At 35.5% G+C, this 25,495-nt stretch overlaps 1 protein-coding gene across 2 annotated transcripts in view; it reads right to left on the bottom strand.

The window, feature by feature from the left end:
• The window catches only part of LUZP2 (leucine zipper protein 2), a 323,334-nt gene extending 305,862 nt beyond the window's left edge, over window positions 1–17,472 (bottom strand). For both annotated transcript variants that reach the window (XM_008059417.1, XM_008059418.1), the window contains exons 1-3: window positions 17,359–17,472; window positions 13,525–13,595; window positions 6,614–6,695 (exon numbers count right to left, since the gene is read on the bottom strand). In XM_008059417.1, coding sequence (XP_008057608.1) covers window positions 6,614–6,688 — 75 coding nt within the window. In that variant the 5' untranslated portion in view covers window positions 6,689–6,695; window positions 13,525–13,595; window positions 17,359–17,472. The remainder of the gene's footprint in view (window positions 1–6,613; window positions 6,696–13,524; window positions 13,596–17,358) is intronic.
• Window positions 17,473–25,495: the final 8,023 nt, after the last annotated feature.

Here is a 25,495-nt window from a genome sequence, read left to right as displayed (position 1 = left end):
GCTTTCCCAGCAAACTTTTAGCCAAGAGGGCTGTGCAAGGACCACATCCTGCCAACAGTTGATGTAAGGGAATTGGTCTGGGTGATCTGGCTCTGCTATTCTAATTCTATATACTCTCCTAATGGTTTTCCTTTCTAAGGATCCCTCTGGCGGTCACCTAACTCCAAAAGAGGGTCAATCGATTTCACAGAACATACAGAACTTTCTCTGCGACAGTTTGACACCACAACAATGTCTACAGAAACATTTGTCAAAGTTCTTAAGGATACAATAAAGGGGGTACCCTTACTTTGGTTCCCACCTGTTTCCTTCCCCAATAGATGGCAGACACACACAAATAAGGGAACGAGGGGTATGGGGGACACTTGTTTCATCCTCCTCCAACTGTACTCCTCATGGTAATATTTCAGACACCTCTTAGCAATTGGCAGGTTGGTACAAACTCCCAACCTGATCCAACCCTATGGCAGGGTTGGGGTCACCATCAACTGGGGTCACCACCGCTTAGATCGGGACTCAACACTCACTTCAGTCCTTTGGTCAGGTCGGAATCCTTCTGCTGTCCATCTCATTCATAACAATCACACAACACATTCTCCACTCTCCACCCTAATCCTAGGAGTTAAAGGGTTCATCTTGAGACAGTGTTTCCTTCCACTGCCTTTCCGTCCTTTCCTTTGGATTGGAGACTACTAGCAAACTTTGGCAGGTGATCAAGCTCCCCTTCTGTCAACTACTGGTGAGTCTATGTAAAGGCCCTTGTTCCTACCCTTTCTGTCGGGTGGCGCTCCCCACACCAATTCCTCGCCTCTTTGGGTCCTTGTTGTGCTTTCGAGATCTGAGCCTCAGTGCACCAGGAGTGGCCTGCCTTCTTTGGATCAAGAGGTCCATTGTGCTCCAGGTGAGACTGCCTCTCCCATCGCCTGGGAGGTCATACCCTGATGACAAAGGAGGTGGAACACACTGTCTCCAAACTCTCCCTTTCCTGACCAATGCACCAAGAAATGTTGTGGGAAAACAGAGCTATCGTGACACCGAGGCTATCTTAGGAAGTAGAGGTTTATTAGCACCAGCATGACTCAGCAGTCTAATGCTCCAAGGCTGAGCAACCCTGAGAAAGAGGAGAGGGGTTTTATCTATTAGTTTAGGTAAGGGAGGGGGTGGGGTTGTATGGCTATACATTTTTCTTTGGAATTTGCAAGGTTGTATTTAGCAAAGTCACATTTTCAAAGAACAAATTGTCTCCAGGGCATACATGACAAGCAGAGGTTGTAAACCGATAACTTCACAAAGAGAAGATGTGGGGGTAAAGTTGTGAATCATTTGCTATCTTGCACTTCCCGGAAAGTGGCTTGTGGCTATTTAGTTTTCTCATGTCCCATGTCTAGCAGGTTTGGAACTTGCGAGTTGATTTTTAAAAAGGAATAATTTTAAGTGTTGTTAGTCTCTCTCTGCCACACATGACCGATTTTCCCAGTACCATTTGCTGAATAGAGTGTCCTTCCCCTAGTGTATATTTTTGTCTGTTTTGTCAAAGATCAGTAGGCTGTAGGTATTTGGGTTTATTTCTGGATTCTCTATTCTGTTCCATTGGCTTACATATCTGGTTTTATACCAGTATCATGCTGTTTTGGTTGCTATAGTCTTATAGTATAATTTGAAGTAAGGAAATGTGATGCCTCCAGCTTTGTTCCTTTTGCTTAGGGTTGTTTTAGATATCCTGTTTCTTTTTTGGTTCCAGATGAATATGAGGATCGTTTTTTGTTTTTTGTTTTTTTTTTCTAATTCTGTAAAAAAATAGTGTTGATAGTTTGATAAGGATTCCATTAAATCTATAGATTAGTTTGAATAACATGGTCATTTTAATAATGTTGATTCTTCCAATCCATAAGTGTGGGATGTTTCTCCCTTTGCTTGTGTTCTCTGAAATTTCTTTCATTAGAGTTTTGCAGCTCTCCTTGTAGAGATATTTTGTTCCCTTAGTTAAATATACTTTTAAGTATTTTAGCTTTTTGTCTACTATTATAAGTGGACATAAAATCCTTGATTTGATTCTCAGCTTGGTTGTTCTTGGTGCATAGCATTGCTGCCAATTTGTGTTGATTTTGTATCCTGAAACTTTATTGAATTCATTTATCAAGTCCAGGTGTCTATATGATAGTTCAAAAGTCAAGTCTCAATAAACTCAAAATAATCAAAACCAAATCAAACACCATCTCAGAGCACCTTGGAATAAAACTAGAAATTAACTTCAAGAAGAACTTGGGAAACCAAGTAAACACATGGAAGTTAAACAATTTGCTCCTGAATGATTCTTGAGTCAACAATGAAACGAAGATGGAAATTTAAAAATTATTTCAAATGAATGACAACAATGAAACAAGTTATCAAAACCTCAGTAACACAGCCAAAGCTGTGCTCAGTGGAAAATTTATAGCTCTGAAGGTCTACATTAATTACACTGAAAGATCACATATTGACATCCTAACATCACACCTCAATGAACTAGGAAAGAATAAACAAACCAAGCCCAAAGCTAGCAGAAGAAAATAAATAATAAATATCAGAGTAGAATTAAATGAAATTGAAAATTTAAAAATAAACAGAAAGGATCAATGAAACAAAAAGTTGGTTCTCTGAAAAAAAATAAAGAAAATAAATAGATCATTAGCTAGATTAATTAAGAAATGAAAGAAGACTCAAATTAGTTCAATCAGAAATGGAAAAGGAGATATTACAACTGTTAAAATGGAAATTCAAAAGATCATTTTGGACTATTATAACTGCCTCTGTACAAATAGAGTAGATAATCTAGGGAAAACAAATAAATTCTTGGAAACATACAGTTTCCCAAACTTGCATCAAGAACAAATAGAAACCCTGAATAGACCAAAAACAAAACAGTAATTAGAAGTCTCTCAACAACAACAAAAAGTCCAGGACCTGATGCAATCACAACTGAATTCTATCAGACCTTCAAAGAAGAAATGGTACCAATTTACTGGAAGTGTTGTCACATACTTCCATTGTTAAAATCCTTAACATTCAACTGTTAATTTAGAGAATAGGGCAATGTAGAAGTACTACACTAAAACATCACTTTATTGTCTTGTTAAATTCATTATTACTCTTAAAAAGTTTGGCATCTATCTTATTATTGTCCTTTTGTAGGTGATCTCTTTTTATTGGAAAATTTCATAATTTTAATCTCGATTTTAATATTCTTGGTAACTGAGCCACACTGGCCTCATAGAATGAGTTAGTAAAAGTTGGGAAAAGACACAACAATAAAAAGAAAACTACAGACCATATTCCCATTTTTCTTTTCTTTTTTTATATTTTAATTTTCTAAAAATATAATGGATAAAAGAAAATTCTGTGCTGAAATATGATCTGCTTCTCATTCTCTCTCTCTCTCTACACACACACACACACTCACACACACACACACACACACAAGCAAATATCTTACTATATGTACATATTATTTTACCTGCATACATAAGTATGTAATAATATGCAACTTTAAGTTTTTAAAAAATTAATAACAATAGTGAATAAAAAATAAACTGTCAGTCTGCAACTTAATTATCACAAGCAATTTCTGAAAACTTCAATTATCTAGAAGTTGTTAATAATGGCAAAAATAAAGCTCTGTTGCTCTTATTCACTGATAGATAAGTAATATTTCTGATTCCCATTTTTTTAAAAAAAGCACTTTTAACTCTCTGGGAAACTGAGTTCACTCTCAAACAATTGAGTGTCAGCTCTTGAAAGTAGCTATTGAAAATCTGTGGTGTAGTATTTAAAAATTGTATACCAAAATAATTTAAATAGAAATACAAGTAGAATTGAGAAAATAGGCCATCCCAATTATGAACAATGAAATATATAATTTTAATATTCCTATGTTCAGGCATTTATTCTTATATCATCCCTAATAATCCCTACTATGACATTAGCATGTAGAAAATGTTTAAAATGATTAGAAAGAGAAAATACTAATAGCAATGACAAAGATGATTATGATGATAGCATACAGTTTTGAGGTTGCTTGCCATTGATTATGCACTATGCTTAGCAGTGCATGTATCATGTCATATAATCACCAAGTAAATTGTTATATAAGTAGCACTGACATACTTCTTACAATGAAAAAATCTCACAGAAATAAAATAGCTTTCTTGTGTTCACTCAGCTAAGAGGTGATAAAGATGGAATTGAAATGGGAAGCAGAGAAGGAAGGAGAATGACATTAGTTTAATGTCTTCTATCTACTACATGCCAGATATAGTTTTAGGGAAATTATGCACATTAATTTAACATGAATCACCCCCTCAATGTAATAATAAGAAAACTTACAGAAGTTTAAAGAGCTTGATCAAGTCTGGTAAAGAGCCAGTAAATTTACACAGTTAATAAATGGCCTACTAGAAATTTAAATGCCCAGCACCCTTACTCTGAAGCACATGCTAATTTATGAGTCCTTTTAGGGACTTAACCATATACTAAGTTAGGGTGTCCCTTTAATAGAGTGTTTTGAGGGGAAGGGAAATTGTCCCACATGATTCAATGTTGAACCATAAGGAAGGTACCGCAAGCATTTGAGATGAGGGCAAGGGTGACAGTCTATATTCCTTATCCATGACATTTTCCATACTTGGATATTCTAACTTTGGCTTGTGCTCTTTCAAATGTTATAGCATTCTTCTTTTTGCATCTTAGACATTTGTATAACATATTGGAATAACCATGAATTCATGCCTTGACTCCTCTGCCTACTAGCTGTGTTGATGCAAGCTGGAAACTTACCTTATCTGAGTAATTTCTTTTCAGTAAAGAAACAATAAACAATAAAGTTGTATCATGAGGATCTGAACAAATAGTATGTGTGAGCACTTCCATTCTTCTCAGTCATCAGGCTATGAAGAACCCAGATTAAATATGACTGGGCAAGGCTGAAATAGGATTGTAATCAGGACCATTCATTTGGCTGGATCAGGTGTTGAAAAGGAGATTCAACAAGCTGTTATGTAGTATGTAGTGTCTGGAGAGTCAGGGACTGGGCCACATTTCAGGTGAGCAGTGGGTGCTGCCACGGTATAGCAGAGAAGAATCAGCATGCATGCCCTTACAAGCAGACAGAACAGATGATAGTGAATCCTTAATATGAAACAATACTCTACCTAGAAATGTCTGCAATCGTTATTAGAAAGACTAGATTCAGGTGTTCCAGTGACAGACTAGACTGTTTCAGAAACAAAACTCCACCTCCCGATCAAAGTTGTTAAATGAAGGCTTGTGAAAGAAAGGAAGACTGTTTTTGAAGGCCACATCACTGACTAAATGGAGATCCGCCTTAACCATGGTTTTATCTTCGGAAAACTCAATGCTTTAACATCTGTCCTTGATGCATGCTTTGAGCCAGCCCTGTCTGGACAACCTAACCATCTAGTTCAGTCACTGGTGAGCCTCCTAACTTTCTCATTGGTGGACCAACCCTCCAGAAGGGAGGGGCTTACTTCCTGAGAATACGCTTTTCAAATGCAACCAACCAATCCAGAGACAATGACCCCAACTTCCCTTTTCATTGGACTTTTTAACATCTCAGGTCATGGTAGCCCTGTTCCAATCACTTCAGTATCAGGTACCAATAACTCAAGACACCTTCTATGTCCCAGAACCCACCAAAATTACTCAAATTGACCAATCCTGTCTCTTACCGACAGTTTATCCCTCTCCTTCTACTTGATGACCAGCCCCTATGCCCAGTGCCTTCCTGTGTGAACCCCTATTGGAATAGCATAATTGTGAGTAGTATTTTCAATGATAGTCATTTTCTGATCTGTTTGCCTTACTATACCTCATATTTTCTATTGATACCTACATATACCCCACAATTCATAATACAATACAATAAATACAATACAATACAATACAATACAATACAATACAATACAATACAAACTCAGGCCCTGGAAATAAGATAGAAGGTCCGATACTTATATTATGAAATGGGTTTGGTGAATAAGGTAAAAATCTAGTTTTCAACATGGATTTCAGGAGCCATCCTTTCTGCCTGTGGTGTATACCCATTATAAGAGCTGAAATGTGGGAGCCAAGGAAACCTCAGTTTCAGAAAGAAAATCTGGAGTGTAACTTGATCATTAAACATTAGAGTGTATCTTAATCACTATGTAGTGGATTAAATGAGCAAATGGTGTGGCCTTCCCCTTGAGAGATTCCTATTCAGTAGATATGGTCTGTGGCTTAGTGATCTGTTTAGTTTAATTTACTCCATGATCAGTGATATCCTAAAACCCAATGCCACTGATGTGTAGCCTGACACCTGTACAGCTGTCCACTCTGTCTCTCAGTGTCTCAGCTAAAAAAGAAGACCAGGAATTAGATGACCTTTAATATTCAAATAAAATAATATTTTATTGAAATGAGTATTGACCAAGTATTATTCTGATCATAGTTACTCAGGCTATTTTTAACTGTAATTACATTTTTATTTTTATAGGTGTATTTGTTCCATAGTGATTTTGGAAAAAGAAACTAACAATTCCCCGGTCCCAAAGCAAAAGATACAAAAAAGAAACATACTTACAGTAGCCTGGTTCTTTTCTGCTTTCTCTGATGTCTCTTTAAGTTGATTTTGCAGGGCCTCCTGAAGAGACTTCATTTCTTCTCTAGTTTAGTAGAAAGCAGAGAGCAAAAAAGAGAAAATAATATAATTCAATTATTTCCTATGTACATTATGAAAGGAGGTTTTGCTATCAACCTGCATTTAGGAAACAGACAAGTAAAAATGTGCAGTTAAGCAAACAGGATGTACCTGAAGAATCTGGTAATAAAGGGCTTTCTCTCCCATGCAGATACTAAAAGTGAGCTGAAATTCTAAAAAATTACCCTGCTATTATGTTTTATAAAAATCCTACTGTGTGAATCATCTGGGGGTTACATGATGTGCTAAATCAAAGCAATATGGTACATAATTCATGTTGAAAAGCTAATTTTGCTGACAGCATGCCAAGGTGTTATCACGCTGGTTAGAAAAAGTCATCATAGATTTACTGATTGGGTGAAATTATTCCCTTCTAGTGCTCCTAATTGATTAATTCAAAAGTATTATTGCTTTATACACTCTTTATACAGTCTTTAGCTTGAGACCTTTCATAAAAACAAAACAAGAAGAAACATTTCTAACTAAAAAGCAATCTCATTTTATGAAAATAATAAAAGAAATGCATGCCTATGCATAAGAATGTGTGTGTATATGTGTGTGTGTGTGTGTGTGTGTGTGTGTGTGTATAATGTCTCAAGTTCACTAAAATATATGGACCTTGTCTCTCTTGTTAAGAATATAAATATTTTCTTACATGTGCATTTCTCTTAAGGATTTAGTATTTACTAATTCATAACAAGTGATATCATTCTGTGCCTAAATTTATGACCAAAATAATCACTTCAAAAAGATCAGATAATAAATAGAGGTTTCTGTATGTTTGCTTGTGTGTGCTAACCCTGCCTAGAGAAACACCCTCAAACCAATACAACAACAAAACAGAAACCTGGGTTAGTCTTACTGGCACCTAAGCTATTTTAGAGTTTTTCAATCCAGTGCCAAAAGACTAGCTCTGGAAATTTGAGCAAGTGACAAACCCTCTCATGCTCAGTTTCTTCATCCATAAAATGGGCACAATGATAGAACTAACTTGTAGACTTGTGGTTATATTTAGGTGACAAAATGTAAGAAAAATGCTTAGCACAATGCCTGGAAAGAATTGTGCCACGCCTGACTAATTTTTTGATTTACTGTAGAGATGAGGTCTCTCCAATTGCCTGGGCTGATCTCGAATCCTCAGGCTCAGGCAATCCACTTGCCAAATTGCTGGGTTACAGGCTGTGAGCCACCCACTGAGCCCAGTCAATAAGTGTTAGATCATCACCTCAATCAACAGCATCACACTAGGCCCCTAAGTTCATTTTCTGACTACATGGTCCTGCTCAAAAACCCTGGCTGCTCCTCCATTCAGCATGACTGAATGGTGCCCCCAGATGATTTACTATAGAAACTCTTATATTCCAGTTTCAATTTCAAGATTATGAAAGAGAGTCTGCATGCTTGTGAGAATCAATTTCAACTCTGTTGGGCAAATCACAATATAGTTAGAACAAGTTAGAAAATCATGACAGTCACTTTGATTCTTGGATGATTTATGGCTGCGTAGGCAATGCTTTTAACATGTTTTTGCTTAAAGTGGATTTTAAGTCACAGCTTCCATCACTTCCTCAAACTGGTTTCGTGTATCAGACTTGCTTCATATACGAGCACTGAAAATCCGGGCTGCTATTATTACTTCTGATATTTTACACAAACTGTATTTATGGCATAATATAATATTTTTGATAACAATATAATATTGACATATATTGTAGACTTACAATGTGCACGACCCTCTTATAGAACCCACAAAAGACTATGCTGTTGCATTACAAAATAGAAAACTGATGCATAGAGAGGGGGAAATAGTGTTCGAGATTCTATGCTCAAACCCTAGGGAGTCATTATACCATCTTTAGAGAGAATGGAGGGAAGGGAGAAAGAAAGAAAAGAAGGAAGGGGGGAAGGAAAGAAGGGAGAAAGGGAAGGAGGGAAGCATCCAACCACATGTCACCTCAACACTGAAATCTTCAACAAGTTTTGAGCAAAACACAGTAAAATCATACTTCCTACTGAAAAAAATTATAATAAAAATATTATAATAATTGATTTTAATTTAAGTTATTGGATTCAAAATGGTACATTTTTACTTTTAAAAATATATATACATTTATCAAGAATTAAACCATTAAATTTTATTAAAATAATGACTGCGTATATGAGTGTAGAGTGTGTGTGTGCATATGCATATGGGTGTGTGTTAAAAAAAAATCCCCAATATTGACATCTAGAAACAATGTAGAGAACAAGATAAGAATAAACTGAAATCTGTTTTCAGAAACTGGAAAAGGAAGAGAAATCTGCATATTTTCATACCAAGGAAAGTTATCAAGCAGAACTGTAGAGTAGGCCTTCTGTCTTCAGAATCCCCCATCACTACTTCTACCTTTTTCTCTACACTCGTTTCTTTGCACGCTCACTGCCTCATGCTTTAGGTGTGCATAATGTTCTGCTTCACAGACTAGCTAAGTTATCCCCCTATGAGAGATGACTCCTGACTTGTTTTTGCCGCAATCCCCAGTACTCAAACTCTGTCTAGCTCCTCTGGGGCCCCATTTGGTATAAAAACTGAAGCTTTAATTCTGAAGAAACCATGGCTCCCGTGACACTTGTGATAGATTGCACAGATGCTGAAATATTTTAGCATAAAATTTTATGTTACAAATAATCTTATAGGGAAGTTATTTCTCATCTCCTCCATCTAAAGTTACAACTATAAAAGCACTCGCACATTTCATAACCTTGGGGGCTGGATTAAAAAAATTAAAATAAAATACTCAAATCGCTCTACAAGATGACAGTTCTATCTAACGCTTATCGGCTTATATTTTAACAACAACACAGAGAACTTGCCACTATTTCAACATTCTTTTAGTTTTCAGAAAACACTATAGTAAAGTTCTTTAGTACACTATATCCCAAACTGCTTTCCATCCACCAGTCACCATAAAAATGAAAAATATTTTATTCCTTTTCTCAAGGCAACCTTTCAGACACTTCAGGTTACTGTCCTGTTTCTTAGTCTACTTTTGTAGTTACATTCTCACTCATGACATGGTATAGTTTAAAATCTCTCCATCAATCTGGGGACTCATATGAATATTATCTAAGCTAATTATTTCTGAAAATTTAATACTGAGGGGACAATACAACTCTCTGTCTCTGTCTCTCTGTTTCTCTCTCAGTCCCTCTCTCTGTCTCTCTCTCTCTCTCTGTCTCCCTCTTGCTCTCACTCTCACTCTCGCGCGCGCACACACACACACACACACACACACACACACACACACCTTTATCTGTATCTACTGGCAGAAAGACGAACTCAGCTTTCTTTCCACATAACTGTATACAACAACCCCATATCCTGTGAGTTTACGTAGTCTAGTTCTAGCTGCAAAAAGAGACTGATTAGTTGCCCCTTGGTAATTGTTATGGAGGGAAATTCTAATGAATCCATTTTTCTTTTGGTGATCACCTCTACAATAATTATCTATTTACAGTGGCTTCAGAGTCTCATAAAAGAAGCATAACTTCTAGAGATCATGATTCCATGTGAAGACCCAATGGCAAGGATCTGAGGACAAGGGATCCAGAGGACAAGGTGATAATTGAAAACTGTGTATGTAGCACATCTACAACACATTGCACTCTTTCACACTCTGATAAGTCTTCTAAATTTCCAAGGAATTAATATTTTGGGAAGTCAAAAGTGACATTTTTCCTCTTTTACTGTATTACTATTTCTGAATTTGAAAATGAGACACACAATCTCCTTCACAGCAAAGTAGCCATGATTTTTATATTTACCTTTTTAAGTAAACATCAAAAATAATATGCCAAATATATTTCTTGGAGAAATTACCTATTATTGGAATTCATTTAGTTTTCATCCTGACTTTGTGCACATAATACAAGTTACGCATTTTTTTTTTAAATGAGAAAGAAGGATTTGCTGAGAGGACAGAAATTCTGCCACAGTTGGAGGGGACTCAAGGGGGTTGCCCAAGTTATGCATTTTAAATATCTTCTCATTTTGTATACAATTTTGAAATTGAAATACCAAAATATGCTTCCTTTCATCCTTTAATTGGAAGATTTATTCTGTCATCTGGCAGTCTAAACTCATAATAAACCAAATATGAATTTTCCTGGGCATTTTGTGAGTCATGCGAGGCAGTCATAGACAATTTAAGAAAACGCCAACAAAATAAGGGAAAATACTTTTCTTCACCATTATCCTGCATAAACCTGACTCCTCATACTTATCCCTCCCACAAGGAAGAAAGGCTAACCCTATGGCTCTTCTACTTCCTAGCCCTCACTGCTGCCATCTCCCTGTTCTTGTCTGTAAGCCATTTTCTTCTCACCCTGGTCAATGTTTTCTTTCTATCCTAAACAGGTGTTGGCAAAATAATTCCCCTATAATATTTCTTTAATTATGCCATCTAAAAATATGATATATTGTTAGCTGTAGTTAATAATACAGACTGATGAGACAAAACTTAGAATCTACTCCACATAGCATCCTGCAAGTAACCTTAATAGCTTTCTGCTGTGTGATTAGTAAGCCGAAATGGACAAGTGTGGTTATTAGGTAAGGCAGCAGAATTTAAACTCAAATCCCAATTATCATGTCCCTCAGCAATTCACTTAAGCAGCTCGGCCAACAATTTCCTACTGATAAAATGGAAGGTAGTTGTGAAGATGAAACTATAAGATGCATTAAACAACCAAGAATAGCTCCTAGTAAATGTATAACAAATCTGATCTTGCTTCTGCCTTAAAAGACCATGTTGGAGGCTGGGCTCGGTGGCTCAGCCTGTAATCCCGCGCCTTGGGTGGCTGAGGTGAGTGAATTGCCTGAGCCCGCGGGTTCGAGACCCGCTTGGGCAACTTGGCAAGACCTCCTCTCTACAATAAATCAAAAAAAAAGAAAATTAGCTGGGCGTGGTAGCACGTGCCTGTAGTTCCAGCTACTTGGAAGGCTGAGGCAGAAGGATCGCCGGAGCCCAGCAGGTCGAGGCTGCAGTGGCTGGGAGTGGCCACTGCACTCCAGTCTGGGTGACAGAGTGAGACTCCAACTCAAAATGAATGAATGAATGAATGAATAAATAAATAAATAAATAAATAAATAAAAAGACCATGTTGATTTTTGTCGGGAGCCGCAATCACTAGTAAAAGTAAGGTAAAAGGGACCTGAAAACAGGATAAACGCCGGCTGGGAGCAAGGCCCCAGTAAAATGCGGCCATGACGGAGGCAAAGCCCCATGGATCCTGTTGACGGACGTTCCCTAACTTTGAAGGATTGCATGCATAGGCTTGAGAATGTTCCCTCTTTAATTGAGATAATAGATGCGCAAATGGATGATGGCATTTGACAGCAAAAATTATGCATAGGCATAATGGAGGTGAGATTGCAGCAAAAGGGGTGCTCCTTAGGGTGTGTAAGGATGTTTTTCAGTAACAGCAGGAGGCCGAGAAAAAAAAAAAAACGAGTCCACCACTTCCTCATAAACAACAGACCCCAGCTGAGAGCTGGTGGAAAGCAACCATTCGAGATAAAAAATAGGTTAAGATATTTTAGGATTAAATAAGTAGTTTAATGAAGATAGAATTTAGAATATTAATAAGATAGTAAGATAAGATAAACTAGTGAGATAAGAGATATATAATAGTATAAGTGATAGTTAAGAAAATATAGAGACATAAGGATAGAAATAAGATTAATAGAAATAAATATATAGTAGTAAGTTAAATAAGACTTAGGGTTAAGGTTTAGCTTTATAGGGTAAGGATATTATAGGCCTATAATAGTAAATAGTTATGAGAAAGTTAGGAAGAAAACCAGGACGTTCATAAATGTTTGACTTAAGAAAAACACCATCTGTGGTTGAAATTGTTAAAGGTCAACCTTACTGTGAGTGCAAAAAGGATGTACGTGGGCATTTGGTTAGCAACATAAGATACATTTGTGGGTACAGGGCTGAGTGGAAAACCTATATAAGCTTGTGAAAAATAAATAAAAATTGGCAGAGTCTTGAGCTCTCCCCAGGAAGAGAATTCCTGTTGTTTTCGTCTTTTCTTTTTCGCCGCTTCCCGATTCTCCCATCTCAAGACCTGTCTCTCTCCTGGAGCTGAACTCCAGCAGGTTTTGTTTATTGGAGCATATATACTTCCTTTAAAAACAAACAAATCAACACTAATAATATTATACCATTTCTACTTGATTTGTTTTTTTTTTTTTTTTTTTTTGTGTTGGAGTCTCACTCTGTCGCCCAGACTGGAGTGCAGTGGCCGCTCCTGGCCACCGCAGCCTCGACCTGCTGGGCTCTGGCAATCCTTCCGTCTCAGTCTTCCAAGTAGCCGGAACTACAGGCATGTGATGATTTTTTGATTTATTGTAGAGATGAGGTCTCACTGCCCAGGCAGGTCTCGAACCCGCGGGCTCAGGCAATCCACTCACCTCAGCCTCCCAAAGGCGTGGGATTACAGGCTGAGCCACCAAGCCCGGCTTCTACTTGTTTTGTTAATAAGATTAACCCATTCCTTACCACCCCATCATCATTACCATAATCAAGTTGTGATTCTATTAAACACTCCTGATCTCCTGTATAAAAATCTGCATTTGAACCAGATTCTCAAGTAAATCGTGTGTACATTTAAGTGTAAGTAAGAATACAAGTTAGTGCATTCAGAATGAATGAATTCTAGTAAATTTTCTGAATGTAGTTTGACACTAGAACAAAAGAAAATGAGTGAGAGAGAGACAGAAGGGGGGAGGGAAGAAGCAATCTTACCTTTGTTTCTGGCCTAATTCCAGAAGCTTCTGAACATCAGTTTTGGCAGACTGTTCATCGTTTTTTAAAGACTGATAACAAAAGCAGGAAAAGAAGGTTTTAGTCAGATGAAAAATTGAGGCTCACTTTATTTTGGTTCTGTGGAGCAAGGTATGACTGCATCTATACCCTGGATTAGAAATGTGAAAATGATTGTCCTCATGTCTCTAAGGATACACACAGGAATTTAAGACACCAACTAATGCATTCACTACACAATAGATGAGAGAGACTGAGCAGAGTTTTGGCTTTTAGAGGCTTGATGGGGGAGAAACTACCTTCCAAATATCTAGGTCTCTTTATAGTTGAATATAAAATATATCTTGTAAGCATCCTTTGAAGTTTTACTGTGTTCTCTCCAAGAATGTTAAACGAGTTCTGGCATAGCTTCTACAAATTCCAGGGAACATAGAAAGCCTTCCTGAAAAAAGCCAGGAAATAACACAATTCATGATTAGACCAACCAAGGCATGCACCTGTTTGGTCTTATTGATTTCTTATTTATGATTCATACATTAGGATGTTATAAAATTGTAATCAGTCTCTGCAGGCAGGGTATTAAGAAAATATATGTACACCACCTGAGTCATTAGTGTGTATATATTCTGGCAAATTCAGGATTCAGAGACCATGAATTATCACTGAAAAGCCCCTTGAGTTTATACTCATAAGAGAATCTGTCCCATTAAGCCTTCTCTAATAACTTTCTTATTTATATTCAATAAACTGTTTAATAGGCTAGCCTGTCATTCTTGACATTAAAAGTTGGAACTAAGAGGTAATAATCTTATTTGCAGAAGAACAACTGTGGTCAGTTGGAAATTAACAACAGTAAGAAGGGCAAATACTTTGTTTACTTAGTATTTATTTAACTAATATTTATTATGAATTATGCAAAGATCTGTGCAAAGTCATTGTGCCAGTCTTCACAAACTTTCAATTTAATGTTGAATACAAACAACTTTAATATGGTATGGTAAGTATTGTAGCAAGGACTTGGTGGAATGAATTTCACAAGGCAAGCCTCTTTCCTACAATGACTGGTGAAGTTATCACTGAGAAGCAACCAATAAACAATGCAGAGTTTATTTAAAAAGAGTAGCTTCACATAAATACAAACAAAGCAGAGAGAGGAATTAAAATAGGGGGAGGACAACCCTTTCGGGTCCCCTCCTGCTGTGGGAGCTTTTCTGTCCTCTCAAGAAATCTTGATTTCTAAAATAAAAGTGGGGGGAGGGACCTCATCATTCATGGATGTTAGAGATCAAAATTTATTATGGCCATGCAATCTGATGAGGGTCGTAGAATTAACCCTTAGACTTCTTCAGCTGAAAAACAGAAATAAGAATTCTGAAGAGTCTGCCTTATATAGTTAATGGAAAACTCAAAGCGAATAATAAATGTCGAAAAGCACCGATGAAAAGTGCAATAAAAACATGCTTATCCATTTTGTAGCCATCTTCTACACTCTGGACATTTTGAAGGAAAGCAGGATCAGAAGGTCAGGGGACTATATGCAAGAATTTTAATTTATTTTTTAAAGACAAAACTGAACTGCAGAAATGAAAAAGGTAGATAGGCAGATGAGGGTTAGCAAGATGTACCAAATTAGAAGAGCTGGAGTATAATTGGCTATCATTTTCTCAGTAATGTCCAGGGAAGTACAGTATAATTTTCTGAAAATAATCCTATTTCCTTTAAGGATACCAAAGGTTGATACACCTACTAATTAGCCAGCATGCTCATTAATTGTCTTATGTTATCATTCCATCAAGGTCCTGTGGCTACAGAGATGAACAAGTCTTTCAAAGCTTCTAACTTCATGAAGTTCCATTAGAAAATATTATGTAAAAATGGTCTATATTATTATTTATTATAAGTTTGAAGCCTGGAATTATCATTTATTGCATATATGACTGTGGGCAACTCCTATGCCTATTTGAGTCTTGTTTACTTATTTTATAATGCATATAATTTTATTTTAATTTTGTGGAGAGGTTGTTAAAAGGATTTAATATGATAAAAAAAGAAAAACTTCTTTCACAATGACTGTCACAAAATAATCAAAAGACATTTTTAAAAATTGTAGCTACATTTAGTGGTAGCATTGTTACCCTTTCAACAAATGTAAGCTTCTTAAGTTATATATTTCTATCAATAAATTTTCTAGACTATAATGAGATGTCTTGACTTAGTCTACTAGTATAGAAAGCTATCTTGGGAATATTGGAAACACTGGTCGCTTTTAGGTATTTCACAGTATTCTTGAGGTATTCTCAATATGTCAAATATTCTATAACTCTGAGACGGTGCAAGCGTTTTGATTATTCTTCCCAGACTTATTCACCCTGTGAATTTCTACTTAACAATATAGTGTAGCTTAGGCCTTTGCTTTCTATGGAAATCTCTTTGCATACTCTTTCATCCTAGTGAGTGTTTTCCTAATGCTTTTTGCACACATCTGTCATAGCACTAATATTTTTGCTCTGTTAACATCCTGATACCCGTCTCTGTGTCATATTGGACTGTGGATGATTTTTTTTCTCTTATTTTTATCTTCTCCAGATGTAATACACCTTCTGGAACAAGAACTGGGTATTGGAGTCAAATACCAGCTCCATCCCCTAACTATCTGCATTCTTTTAGTTTCTTAAACCTTCTGCAGCTCTGTTTTCTCACAGATAAAATGAGACTAATAATAATTATGGTAGTCATGTGGAAAAAAAAATTGTTGCTGTTGCTGTTGTGATTGTTGTTGAGATGGAGTCTTGTTGTGCTGCCTCAGCTGGTGATGAACAAGCCTATCCTCCTGCCTTGGCCTCCTGAAGTGGATTACAGGTGCAGTGAGAAAATTTAATACAAGTTGTAGAAAGAGTGCCTAACACTAGTACTTTATCATGTTTAATAAGCCTTAGTGGCTACTAACACCATCATCATCATTAAAATCTTATCATCATTATCCTTATGGGACTAGAAAACTAAAGAGAAGACTGTGGACAAATGGAGACTCCACATGGTTTAGAGATGAGATGAGGTTCAGTTCAATAACTAGTAGGCTCTGGAGCCAGATTGCGTGCAGGTAAACTTCTACTTCTTTTATAACATTCAAACATAATTTATCTTTTCTAAGCATAAATTTTCATGTGTAATAAGAGAAATCACAATAACAGTACCTACGGCATGGATGTGTTATGAGAATTAAATAATATAAAACATGCAAAGTTTTAGCATAGGTACTCAACAAATGTAATATTTAACTCAAATACCGAAATATGTTGTCAGTATTTCAGAAACTTTTAAAATCAAATTTAGATCTCTTTTTTAGTTTTTTGATTGAGATTTCACCATGCTAATACATTTTTACAGATAACACCCTCTTAAGACATTTATACATTTCAGTGATGAGGATTAATAAAGAATAGCCAGAGCTATCCTGGCCAGAATTAAGAATTCTCCTCTCGACATCATTCCTATATTCATTTAACTCTTGGTTGTAATTACTTTTTGTCATTTCACAATATGAAAAACACAGGGGTCAAATTGATCTTAGAAGCTGTGAAGAATTAATGGCTTTGCCAAGCACGCAATTTTCTCATTCCTATATTTGCAAACCACAGATTCCTAGACTGCATTTCAGATGACATTTCATTCCAAACTCATATAATAATAAGTAATGACCATCATGGTCAAGCCCAGAAATGTATTAAAAACTCTTAAAAAATGCATGTTAATCCACGGAGGCAAATTAGGTGACTGCTCGTCCTTTTCTGCTGGGAAAATTAGTTTTCAGCTCACCTGTAGATTGACTTTAATTCCATCAAGTTCTCTTGATGTCTTTGTCAGCTGACGGAGGATGGTGCTTCTCTCCTTAAAGACTTCTTTCAGCTGTTTTTGTAGCTCTTCATAGTCCTGTCTAACACAGAAAGACAGGCATGAGAGCCCCCAATGCTTCTATTTGGCCTCAATCACATTTGGTAACTCTCACATTTTTTAGTAAAATCTAGATTTAGTAAAACGTTAATTGCTAGGATTCTTTCCTATAAAAGAGAAAACTGAAAGAGGAAGCAGATTTATGACAAAGGTATCATTTTCCATTGACGACTACCCCGTTTCAGTGAGGCCCCAAGACAATATTGTATCTCTTCCATACATATGATGTATTTTATCAGGTATCTCTGTGAAAATAGGTATTTTGCTTGAACATATCACACTCCCTTCCCCCGGGTCCTTAACATTTTACAGAAAGAGACATGATTAAAAACAATGTTTCCCAGAGACATAGACAGATTCTGACATTAAGGAAGCAAACTTCGGAGTAGAACCAGAACAGAAAGCAGGGACCTGCTTCTTCCCTTGTTTGTAGAGAAGCTAGCCCCTTCCAAGTATGGCTAAGAATCTCTATTGCTATTAAAGAGGTTCTTGGAGAAGACAAATCTCTGTGATAATCAGTCAATAAATATAGTAATTACAGTAAACTTTGAACAAATTTGTTAACAAATACCCATGAAAGAAAGATTTCATTGTCTCAGTGTATATATACATATATACGCACACATTTTTTTTTCATTGTTCTCATATGGTCTTTGCAAGGAGTTAAAACAGATTGTAATACTATTTTTGCAAATGTAAAAAATAAAATAAACTCAGAGAGGTTAGGTGACTACCCTATGGCTCTCCTTATTAAAAGAAAGACTAATCAAGTAATGTGTGTGTTTGCATGTGTGTGCATGTGTGTCTTTGGCAGGTCGGGGGGGGCAGGATGAGGAAACAGACAATTGCCAGTGCAGCCTAAAACTGCTCTGGTCAGAGAAGCTTGAAATGAATTATTAGAACACATAGGAGAGTTGCTAACCCAGGAAAGACTTGCTAGAAAAAGAAATATGAAATATATATGATGTGCTTTGAAAGAGAAAAGCATGTTTAAATAATAATGAAAATAAACTTGTTGAATTAAAAAATGAATAATGATTACAAGATTTAGAGTCCTAATTGAGTAGAAAACATGGCAAATGCATGTAATCCTAAGTGATGTTTGAGAGTCTGGGCACTATTCTGAGAACAAAGGAAAGTAATTGAAAGGTGTTAACCAATGGATGATGAGGTCAGATTTATGTTGTGGAAAGAGTTCCTTAGCTGAAAACTCAGAATCAAATTGGAGCAGGGAAATACCTGGAAGAAGGAGGAAGACTGACAAGAAAGTTACCACTGCAATCGTCCAGGCAAAAGATCACAGTGACAACTGTTGGACAGAGCCCATCACTGAGAAGGTCTGAAAGAACAGTCTTTTTGAAAAAGATTGGTTGGTTGACAAATTCAATTATAAACTTGGAGGAAAATGGCTCACTCTCCGCTTAGTTCCTTTCACTGAACTTACCCAAATTTGTGTTAAACTGAATAATATTTGTGAAGCTTTGAACCCATAGTAGTTAATTCATTGAAAATATATACATATATAATTTCTATTACTGAGAAATATGATAAATTTAGTAATTCTGCGGAATTAGAAAGGAACAGAGTCCACCGATGGCTTTAGCGATGATGAATACATGCATCTCCTCTGGAATAGGCTTGCATTACAATTCTTTGCTTTTTCTCATTTGCTAAACGTAGGTCTCTAGCGCTCTTCACATTCTTCTTATTAAAAGGACATTGAAATGGCCCACTGCTAAGAACCACAATATTTCTTGCTGGCCTTGAGAAGTTTACTGATGAACCATAATCAATCAGTAATCAGACAGTTATTAATGTCCCGGGTTTCTTTTCAATCTCAACAGCAAGGTCAAATAATAAAAAGCAAGGCACATTGTTGTGTTTTTGCAATCGTCTGGCCTTACTTTTGCCCTAGTTTGTTTCTCCTGAATATTGAGCACATCTCCAAAATTAGCCTAAATGACAAGAGCATATCATGACAGTAGATACCATGTATTTACAACATAGATGCAAGACAGTGTTAAGCATGTCAACTCATTTAATCTTCAGAACAACTCCAGGAGATAAGCACTAGTATTATTGCTATTTTATAGTTGAAGAAATTGAGTCATGAGGTTAGTAAATACCTTGCAAAGACATGCTACTACAGAGGTGATATATCCGTCAACCTCCAAGAGCCCAATGTCCTAAGCATTGTTTTGTAAGAACATACTGACTTAGCTGTGAGTTTATCACAGATAAGTCTATGTTTTTCACAGTTAAATGTTTACTGTGCCCTTCAATAACTTATTATGTATTACTCTTCTATTACATTTGTAAATTTTCAACATTGACTTTATTTGCTATTTATTATTTTGCATTAAATTAAATCATAAATAGTAGGCTGAGGGTCATAGTTCCCTCCTGTTTTCTCAGGGCTTTGTAAGGTCGAGGTGGGAGAATAGTTTGAGCCCTGGAATTTGAGACCAGCCTGGTTGGTCACTTGAGCCCAAGATTTTGAGACTACAGTGAGCTGTAATCGCACCATTGCACTTTAGCCTGAGTGAAAAAGAAAAAAAGAAAGACCCTGTCTCGAAAACACTAGGCATTTCTAGTAAATGCAGTGAGAACCACTGAGGATATAACTTAGGAAGACATAACCACAATTTTTAACTGGTAGCACCACTCTAGATTCAATCACTCAAGGTTTTTATATAAGAGGAAACCAGGTAATGCTGTGGAAGCAAACATAATGGAAGTATTGGTAAACGTTTTATCAGATTTTCCAATAAATGTTTGTTTTGTATACATACAAAATTAAAAATGATCCTCCCAAACTCATGTTCTACAGCTGGTTTTATATGTCTTGGAGCTCTTTTTATGTCTATATATGTTATAATTCATTTTGGATGTATTTTAAAATACTTTACCATTGAGCATTTGTGGTGTTTCCAATTTTTCTATCCCTCTTAAGAAATAATAAAATGTATATATGTGGATACAAATATAATTTCCTATTTCCTGTGACATATGTTTCTAGAGGTGGAAATATTTCACTAAAGTTTAAATGTTAATTTTGGTATGTGCTGGTAAATTGCCTTTCTATCATCTACTTTAGTTCATAATTTGTTTGTAAGTATATTCTGATATTCATCTTCACACATTCATCTGAATTGAATATTGTCCTCTCCCCCTATTTTGTAAAATATTTATTGATGGCATAAGTGAAAAAAGATGCCTTTTATCTGATATTTGCTTCATAGGTAATATTGATATATGCTCATAACTGTACTGCTTATATTTATTTCTCTGTGAATTATCTGTGTATGACTTTTAATCATTTATATTCTGGGTTAGTTACTGTATTAGCTCTTTAGGGCAATCATACCAAAGTACCAAAGAATGGGTAGCTCAAACAATAAGAATCTTGTTTCACAATTCTGGAGGCTAGAAATCCAAAATCAATTTGCTGGTCATGCCAGTTTTTACCTAGGGCTGTGACAGAAGCTATTCTAGGACTGTTCCGTTGACTTGCAAATAGCCATCGTCTCCTCAGAACGTCTTCCTTTAATACATTTCTCTGTGTCTACATCTCCCCTTTTTATAAGGACACTAGTCATATTGGTTTAGAGTCCACTTTAAGGACTTTATTTTAACTTAATTGCTTCTGGGAAGACTATCCCCAAAGAAATCTACATCTATAGTAGTTAGAACTTCAACATAGGAATTGGGGTGTGATACCTTCCAAGCCATCAGAGTTAATTTATTTTATTTGGAAGCTATTAGTCCAGTATGGTGTTGAATTAGTAGTCATTATATGGAAAATAATTTTGAAACCTGTTATTTATATTTAAATTTACCCTTCCCTAGTTTCTTTTACATATGTATATAGATACCTTTTTCTTGATATGATCTGAGCTGTTCTCATGTAGATTTTCTTCATTGTAATATTGCTATTTACAAGTTTCTGTATGTTTATAAAAAGGTATTCGTTTTCATTTGTTGCTAAACTACCCAGTTGATTTTAGAGTATATTTTGCATGTATTTTGGAAAAGGTAGCAATATAACTTAAATTTGGATAGCCAGTTATCTTAGCACAATTAAAGATAATTCCTTCCCAACTAATTTTAAAATGGCACTTTTTGATGTACCAAATTATTTTTACTAAATGTCTTTGAATCATCTATTCTGATCCATTGATAAATTTTTCTCTTTTGGTGTCATATAATAATTTAATTTTTAAAACTATGTGCTATAATTTGATACTTCAATTCTTAGATTCCCCCCCCCGCATTGTTTTTGTTCTGAGTTTTATTGGCAATTTTTCTTTTGTGTTTCTTTTCAATGAATTTTAGAATCAGTGTGTCAATTTTATGAAAACCCCTGCAGGAAATTTAATTCAAACTATATTCACACACTATAGATGTATTTAGGGGAGTAGATAACAACTATGCATCTTCTTCTCATCCAGAAACAGTCTCACATATTATCCGAGTACATTTATATCAGAGGTTACCAACCTACAGCTGGTACAGTTTATGGCCTGTTTGGACTGGTTCACACAATAGAAGGTAAGTGACAGGCAAGCCAGCAAACGATATCTCTATTTACATATACTCCCTATCACTGACTATACCTCCTGAGCGCCACCTCAGATCAGCAGCTGCATTCAATTCTCATGGGAGCATGAAACCTATTGTGAACTGTTTGTGCAAGGAATCTAGGTTGCAGCTCTTTATGAGAATCTAAAGCCTGATGATATGAGGTGGAGTTCAGACGGTGATGCTAGTGCTGGGGAGAAGATGCAAATACAGATTAACATTAGCAGTGAGGTTTGAAGGCACAAAGACCACAATAAATCAGATGCTTGCAGACTCATACCAAAACCCTATCTTAAGTAAATGGCAAGTGAGTTGATGTACTTCAATTGTACAGCTGCATCTGGTGGCAGCTTTAAGTCAGAATCCTACACTTATTTTAGTCCATGCATGGCCCACCCATTATTTTATTCATCACTTACTTCTGTGCCTTTTTAAAATAGTGAATAGTATAATTATTTCATTATGTAGTACAATGTAATAATACTAGAAATAAAATGCACAATAAATGTAATGATCTCCGGGGTATATTCCCAGTAAGAGGATTGCGGGATCGTATGGAAGGTTGATTTTTAGATCTGTTTGGAATCACCAGTATCATATGTTCTCATTCATAAGTGGACCTTGAACAATTATTGTAATAGTATAAGAAAAGGATTGGCAGTAGTGGGGATCTGCTGGGAAAGAGGGAGCGTATCTTATCAACAAGGGTACCTGTATAATGATCATTTGTATACCTTATCCTGAATAGTATACCACACCTTTAAGATAAAAAAATTAAAAGAGAAAAATTAAATAAATAAATAAAAGGCACATTGTTGTATTTTTGCAATTGTTTGAACTTACTTTTTGCCCTAGTTTGTTTCTCCTGAATAATGAGCACAACTCCAAAGTAAATAAATATAATACTAGTGAGTCATCCCTAAACCATCCCCCTTTCCCCCAATTCCTGGAAAAATTGTCTTCCAAGAAACCAATCCCCGATGCCCAAAAGATTGGGGATTGCTCTATTATATGATTCAGTAATGTTTTACAGTTAGTTCATAGAGTTCTTATTTGTTTGTTTAAAGACCTATTTCTGTTATTGTAGATGGAGTTTTGAATTCAATCATCTAAATAGATACTGCTAAATTGTTTTAAAGTTATTGACAGTTAGGAATCCTGTTTCAATCTTCTGCATATGGTCAGCTGGTTTTCCCAGCACCATTTACTCAATAGGTTCTCCTCTCCCCAGTAGTTGTTGGTGGATGCTTTGCCAAAGATAGTTGATTGAGAAATTGAAGTTTCACTTCCGGAATCTCCATCCTGTCCCTTTGGTCTACATGCCTGTTCTTGTACCAATACTAGGCTGTTTGGTTGTTATAGCCTTGTAGTGTAGTTTAAATTCTGAAGGTGTGATAACTCCCGCTTTTGCTAAGGATTGTTTTGTCTATTCATGGTCTTTTATGTTTCTATATGAATTTCTGTATTGTCGTTTCCAGGTCTGAGAATGATGTTGGTAATTTAATGGGTATTGCATTAAATCTGTAGATTGCCTTTGGGAGGATGAACCTCTTAAAAATGTTAGTTCTTCCAATCTATGAGCATGGGAAACTGCCAGGGGAGGGTGGGGCACATAACATCAATATGGGTAACCAAACTTTGCCTGTGTGATGAACTGTACCCCACAATTTTAAAATAAATATAAATAAATAAATAAATAAAGTTATTGACTCTGTAAGAAGCTTCTGATTCCTGATATCTCATTAAACATCCTTATTTGTTGTCATAGTTATTTAGTTTATTCTTTCTGCTTTTTTACTAAGACAGCAATATTTTCTTCAAATTTACCCATTATCTTTTTTTTCAAACAGCTACAACTTTTTAAAAATTTGCTTATTATATTAGCTACAATCTCCAAAACAATGTTAAATAAAAGGTATGGTAAAACACTTTTTATTTTGTTCCTGACTGTAAAATAAAAATATTAATTATGCTTCATTTCTGAGTAAAATGCTTGCTGTAATTTTTAAGTGACACTATTTTAAATTTATAATTTTTATTAAGATATGGCACTCATGAAGAGAAATAAATCACATTCCCAAGGACACAGCTGATGCTCTATTACAATATAAACATACCAGAAATTTAGCAAATAGAAACCTCACCTTAGAATCTTTTCTTTTGTTGCACCTGTTCATTAGCTTTATCCTTCTCCCAAAATGTAACCAAAATGTTCTGACTTCTATTGCTTGACAATTGTTTGCCTATGTTTGACAATTATAGACATATGATCATCAAATATAATTTTATGTTGTGGTTGATTTGTTTTTAAAAACTTTATATTTGTGAAATGTTTCCATACTTTGTGAACAAATAGTTTGTTAGTATTTAGCAAACTATAATTTTACTGCAATCTATTCTAGTGTTGATAGACACTTATGTCTTTCCCCAGTTTTTGACTGTTATGAGAATTTCATATTCCTTGTGGTTAACATATGAATACATTTATGCTGAATATATATCTGAGAATGGAATTACTGCATCATAGGGCATACACAGGTTCTCCTTTTGTAAACACTGCCAGAGAATTTTCCAAACCAGTTGTAGAATAGAAGAGTTATAATTGCTTCGCATTCTAATCCACACTGGTATCATCAGTACTTTGCTTTTATTTAGTAGCTGGAGTAGTTGTGTACTAGCATCTAATTTTAGCTCCAATTTGCATTTTATTCATGACTCATAAACTGTACATGTTACTAAATATGGTATTTTTATATTATCATTTACAAAATGCCTGCTCATAATTTTTTACTATTTTTCTCTTGGTTTGTCTATTGCATGTTGCTGATTTATAGTAGGTTTATATTGGTTTATATTTATATTGGTTTATTTATTGCATGTTGCTGACTTAAATATTCCCTACATGAGTCCTTTCATAATTAAATGTATTGAAAATATAATTTACTCTTATGTTGCTTGAATTTTCTATCTCTTAATGAATTTCTGAAGTGAATAATCATGATAATATAATATAGACAAAATTATTAATCTTTTAAATTAGGATTTGTCCTTTTTATGCATAGTTTAAGTAAGGTGACCCTTACAATTTTACATTCCAGGAGCTCATGTATTAAGTAATTAGTTAATTTATTTATTTAACTTTTCACAATTTATATCTGCAAACCACGTGGAATTGTTTTTATCTGTATTGTATGGGTTAGGAAATAAGGTACTTTTTAAAATATGTATATATAATTGACTCAATACTATTTATTGAACATACAAGTAAATCCCAATATTTTGTGGTGCCATTTTTTATAAATAGACTTTCTAAATGAAAAAGTAGTCTGCTTCTCTACTATGTAATCTGTCAACTTGTTTTATTTGTCTATCCTTTTGTTAATGCCACTATTTCCTATTTATTGCAACTTATAAAAGTATA

The sequence above is a fragment of the Carlito syrichta genome, unplaced genomic scaffold (assembly GCF_000164805.1).
Source record: "Carlito syrichta isolate Samal-C Ts95f unplaced genomic scaffold, Tarsius_syrichta-2.0.1 Scaffold304030, whole genome shotgun sequence".
NCBI classification, from domain to species: Eukaryota; Metazoa; Chordata; class Mammalia; order Primates; family Tarsiidae; genus Carlito; species Carlito syrichta.
This window is presented reverse-complemented; position numbering and strand designations above follow the sequence as displayed.